Here is a 5,132-nt window from a genome sequence, read left to right as displayed (position 1 = left end):
TTGTGTCAATTTGTACTCCTAGGGACAGGCTCCAACAACCAAAGAGAAGGTTGTAGAGGAACAGTCTGTACAGTCTAGCTGGGTGTCTTTTTATTCACATTAGGGCCAGGGAAGCAGTCAGAAACCTCTCAGTGTATTTGGTTAGAGGCAGGAAGCAAGAGAGGTGTCTCTTTACCTACTTAAAAAGGATTGCTCACTGGATGACCAGAGGGCAAGAGGAAATAAGGGAAACTCCGGTAAGTCAGTAACTCTGCACAGACACATTCCAAGTGCAGCTGCTCATCCATTATCTGCTGGTTATGGAAAGTGCCACTTAAGGAAACCAAACAGTGCAAAGAGGGACACGGTCTCTACATTAAACTGGGACACGTAATCAATAACATACACACCAAATACAGCAGGGATCTAAAGGGACACCCCCAACCCTGCTTTCTTTTGGCACCATGTACAGTCCATCCACCCTTCAAAGCTAATGCACAGCAGCACACAGAATTTGCATCACTCTGCCAACATCCCCCAGCTGCCTGCCATGCAGATGGAGTCAGGAGCAGGCATGATCTATGTCTCCTGCACACACATCTAAAAACATCAGTAGCCAGGACAAGGCTCTTATCTCTGCTTCTGCATCTCAGTTCCAACATGTAACTCTTGTGCTGTGGTCTCCAGCTCTTCCAGCCAGACCTTTCACTGCAGGGCCTATAGCACACATAAAGGGTTTAAAACCAAAAGTAATAATAAATTCCAGCCGCAAAAAAGCCAGAAACCATTTCCATCAAAACCTTGTTATTTCAGCTGAAGCTCAAGTCCAGGTAATAATACAGTTCTAGGCTAATGAGAAACAAATGGCTTTCTTGCAGAGCACATTTAACACGTTAACATTCACCTGCCAGTACAGGTCATCTATCCCCAAAACAGAGACCTCCAACACATCCTCTTCCTCTCCCTACATACACAGAGGCTGATCTGTTCCTTGGCTTCTTGGCTTGAGAAAACAGATCTACAGTCAGGTAGTTCACAGTAACTGTGTTGATGGCAGATGGGATCACTATGTTATTAGCAACACAACTGACCAAATGCTACCTACCAAAACAGTTAGTAGGACTGCCTACTCTCCCACAGACTGCCTTATCCCATGATGGAGGGGGAAAGGTAACTTCCATAAAGCTACAGTAACACTAGACAGACAGCACTCTTGTTTTGCCCTCAGAGTTCACTGTTGCATATTGCTTCAAAACATCTCCTTGGTATATTTACCCCCTGTTTCAAGTCACAATCCATAATCAGAGCAGAAACACTTTGAAGGAGATGAGCCAAGCCTTCAAACCAGCACAGACCCAGCCCTACAGGAATGTAACTCACAAAGGCACTTAATAGAAGCATGTACACAGCTGGATGGAATAAGAGATAGTAAAAACAAATAAATGCACCAGAGAGGAGAGCACTGCCCAGTGACTGCCTAGACAGTCTCTTTTAGCCAGACAGCCTGGCTTCTGCAGGGGTCCATCTGTTATCTGTATCCAAAGTTCATCCTCCTGACATCTCCAAAATGCTGCATGTAGATACAAACCAGGGATTCCTCCACCTTTGCAGGAACCAGTGCATGCTCTGAAGCCCAGCAATGGGTTCCTCATTAGGTTCACACCTAATGAAAACTCAAGTTCTCAAAATCTTGTGCTCTTCTTCCTGTTTCCCACGGTGGAAAAAGGCAGTAGGCTCCTTCTCTCCATGTTTGTGCATATGGCTTACTGCTTTGTGCATCCTATTGCTGGCTGACAGCACACGAAGAACCAACCATTCTGCCTGGGAAAACCTCTGATGTCGTCAGTGGGGGGACAGGTAGCCCATACACCGCCCACAAAGGAAGGGTGTGCGAGAAAGGAGTCCTAGTGGAAGGGGCCACTCCCCTGCTAAAAAGAGTCAGTCAACATCATCTGCAGAAAGAGGGGTGTCACACGATGTCTTCGGCAGAGCGCTGTGGAGGAGAAGACCCCAGGCTCAGGAAATGGCCCCAGTTGCATAGGAACCCCCTGTTATACTGGCCAGTGTCTATCACTAACCCACCCAGGAGTCTGCGCCCAGTGTTGTCCCGCAGAGCCAGCCGAGCTTCCCTCTCGGTCACGTTGTAGCTGATGTTCAACAGCTGGATGAGGAGGATGTATCCCATGCCAGCTGTTACAATGGCACAGTACCATACACAGGTGAACGACAGAGCAGAGCTGGCAGCAGGGAAAAAGATGGGAAGGAAGCCATTTAGTTTTGGAGCAGCTGTTTTAGAGTGACTTTCCCTGGTAATCACTATCCTTTCAAATCCCTGTCTACATCTGCCACAGTGATCTCACTTTGCTGCTTTCATCAGATAATCCTTTAAGGCTTTCTCAAAATTAAAGCTTCAGGACTCACTTAATGAGGGCTTTTAGTGCTACCAGAGTTACTCCTGCATATTGCTATCTCACAACCTAGCTCTTTATTCTTCCTGCTGTAAAGAACACAAGGATGCTCACACTCAACAGGTCACGAGATGGAGTACAGAGGAAGGTAGAGTCATTTGTTCACCAGCCCTATGCTCTGCTCATCAGTGGTAGTGCTGGTCTCTGAACTCATGTCCAACAGTTCTCAGCACCTTCCCTACTGAATAAGGCATGTTGATGCTGTCTGTTCTAAACAGACAACTTGGAGGGACAGTCACTTGATAAACAGGGAGGAATGAGAGGGAGAGACAGCACGTGGATTCCTGACTGTCGTTACCTGCATCTGGGGACACACATTTAAAGGGGTATCTACAGAAGACACAGTAAATAAATACTTCAAATCACAGCTCCTCCAACAACTTTTTCCAAATAAATGGTGAGCTCTCTCCAAGTCTCAGGCTGCCTACCTTGGCAAAAGCAGTGATGCACCTTTGCTTTCCAGAGTTTTTTAGGGAGCACTTTTTGGTCAGGTTTGACAGCTAACAGGAGCTAAGCTGTCTGACCAAACCTGTTCCCACCCCAGCTCTCTCCCAGACATCTCACCTGTAGTCAGAATAGGCCCCAGGGCAGTAGAACAATGCCACAAATGGACTTTGGCCCCTACAGACGGTGTGCAGGGTCAACATAATCCCATACACAGAAGTGAGCATGAAGAAGGAGAGTGCAAGGATGAATGCTTGATGGTTCTGCTCCCCTACGCAGCTGTTAATCCTCCAAAAGGAAAGAAGAGATTACTTTGCTTAAAAAAAGAAAAGAAACTGGCTTCTCTTCCTCCTCCCTCCCCCCAGCTGTCAGAGAACCTAATTTCCAAGGTGCTTCCATACAACACAGGCTAAGAACTTTGAAATATGTTCAAAGAAGCTTTAGAGATTTTTATAGAGAAGTTATAAGCACAAGTCAATAGACTGGCAGCAGACTGTTTGCCTCGAGTTTTTAGCAAGTTTATCCTTTGCTGAGACACGTCATACCCTACTGTTCCTTGTAGGGTATGATCATACCATCATACCCTTACTCCAGTGCTCCTTCCAGCACTGCATGCACACAGGCAGTTTTGAGTTCCCTCCCCCCAGGAGAGTACTAATAACCAAAAAAACCCCAGAGTCATGAAAGCCAGTGGAAAACTAAAGGCAATTCTGGAGCGTGCTGTAGAAATTATTAGCTATCAGGTCAACCCACTTAGAATAAACAGTGCTTCTAACTATTCTTTAAAGGGGAAATACAAAGCTTTTTATATTTAAAGAACGTTCCCAGGTCTTGCACATAGCAAAAGCGACCCTGTTTGACAGGGACTGAAAAAAAAGAAGCTAACTCTAGAAAGGGGGGAACTCAGAGAGAGAACACGCGTAGCCTCAGCAGTGCAAAACCTACCAGACGCAGTGATGGTCCAGTCTTCTTACACACCTGCCACAAAGCCTGCAGTGCCCTGCTCGGGCTGGCCTGACCAGCTGGCATTTGGTGCACCAGTCCTTTTTCACACCTTCTGGCTCATCAGCTGCCATCCTGGTATAGCCTTTGGCCTCCCCATTCACAGCACGACTGCTGGCAGCACCATGGAGCCCGCTGGAGCTCCCTCTAACACTCCTGTTGGGCAAGACCTGGTGCGATGGCTTCTCATTGCCTGCTGGAATGGGAAGGTAGCCAGGGTCTTTCTTGGCTCGAGACAGGGCTGCGAGCATAAGGATTAACCCGCAGGTGAGAGCGACCACTTGGGAATGCTGCACGTGGCCCCGGGGAACCACCTCCTGGAGGAACACATAGTACATGTAGCCCAGGGAGAAGAGCCCCAGGCTCAAGAAGAAGAGGGTCCGCTCCTTCCTCCGGTGGGTGAGATAGTAGTACCAGAGCACCACCACGGGCAGGGACGTCAGGACCAGGAGCCCCAGCAGGAAGTGCAGGGCGGCAACGTGGAGCAGCACGGGCAGCAGGACGAGCGGCGGCACGAGGCTCACGTTGATCTTCACGGCCCCCGAGAACCACGGGACCCGCAGCCGGTCCGCGATGGTGTCGGCGATGCTCTCCAGCGCTCCCGGGGGCAGGGATTTGCACGCCAGCCACCTATGGAGCGGGGAAGCACAGCGCCGGCTGGCACCGGGGCACCGCGCCCCCCGTGCCCTTCCCCTGCCCTGCCCCGCTCCCGGCGCCTCCCCCTGCCCTCCCTCCCCACAAGTTTCCACGGGAAGCGGGGCGCAGTCCCCTGCTGCCACTCGGGACGGGGACAACGCGCGGGAACGGATTCCGGCAGCTGGGCGGCCGCCGGGGGGTCCGCGGCGCCGGTAACCTGTCGCAGCCCTCGTCCAGCTCGCTGGCAGTTCACGCACAGACACGCCGCCAGGTGGCTGCGATGGCCCCGGCGGTTCCATACTCGCAGCAGAGAGCGGCTCGTCCATCGCCGCCCGCGCCGGGCGCTCCCGGGGCCGGAGCCCCTCCGCCCGGCAGCTGCCGACCGCAGGTGCCGCGCGCACCGCCGCGCCCCCGCGCCACGCGCGGCCCGCCCACCCGCAGTGCCCAGCCAGCCATATGGCCGCGCGCGCCCGCAGGTGTGCGGGGGGGCGGGGCCCCAGACGGGGGCGGTGGCCCAATGGCGGCACGGGGGGGCGGGCCGCGCGTGACGCGGGGCACCTGCCTTAAAGCAGCGCAACAGGTGGCGGCCGTGGGGCGCGGGGG

The 5,132-nt window shown here is 52.2% G+C and overlaps 1 protein-coding gene across 1 annotated transcript; it reads right to left on the bottom strand.

Moving 5' to 3' along the window:
- Positions 1-1,676: 1,676 nt before the first annotated feature.
- ZDHHC23 (zinc finger DHHC-type containing 23) lies at positions 1,677-4,855 on the bottom strand. Its single transcript, XM_018074479.2, is given in 7 exon segments — positions 1,677-2,216; positions 3,012-3,179; positions 3,837-4,523; positions 4,747-4,769; positions 4,771-4,826; positions 4,829-4,840; positions 4,843-4,855. Coding segments are annotated over 7 exon segments (1,227 nt in total). The 3' UTR covers positions 1,677-1,948.
- Between the last annotated feature and the right edge of the window lie 277 nt (positions 4,856-5,132).

The sequence above is a fragment of the Manacus vitellinus genome, unplaced genomic scaffold, assembly GCF_001715985.3.
Source record: "Manacus vitellinus isolate BGI_N305 unplaced genomic scaffold, ASM171598v3 scaffold_28_pilon, whole genome shotgun sequence".
NCBI lineage: Eukaryota > Metazoa > Chordata > Aves > Passeriformes > Pipridae > Manacus > Manacus vitellinus.
The sequence above is the reverse complement of the archived record's forward strand: the minus strand, read 5'-3'. Positions and strand labels throughout refer to the sequence as shown.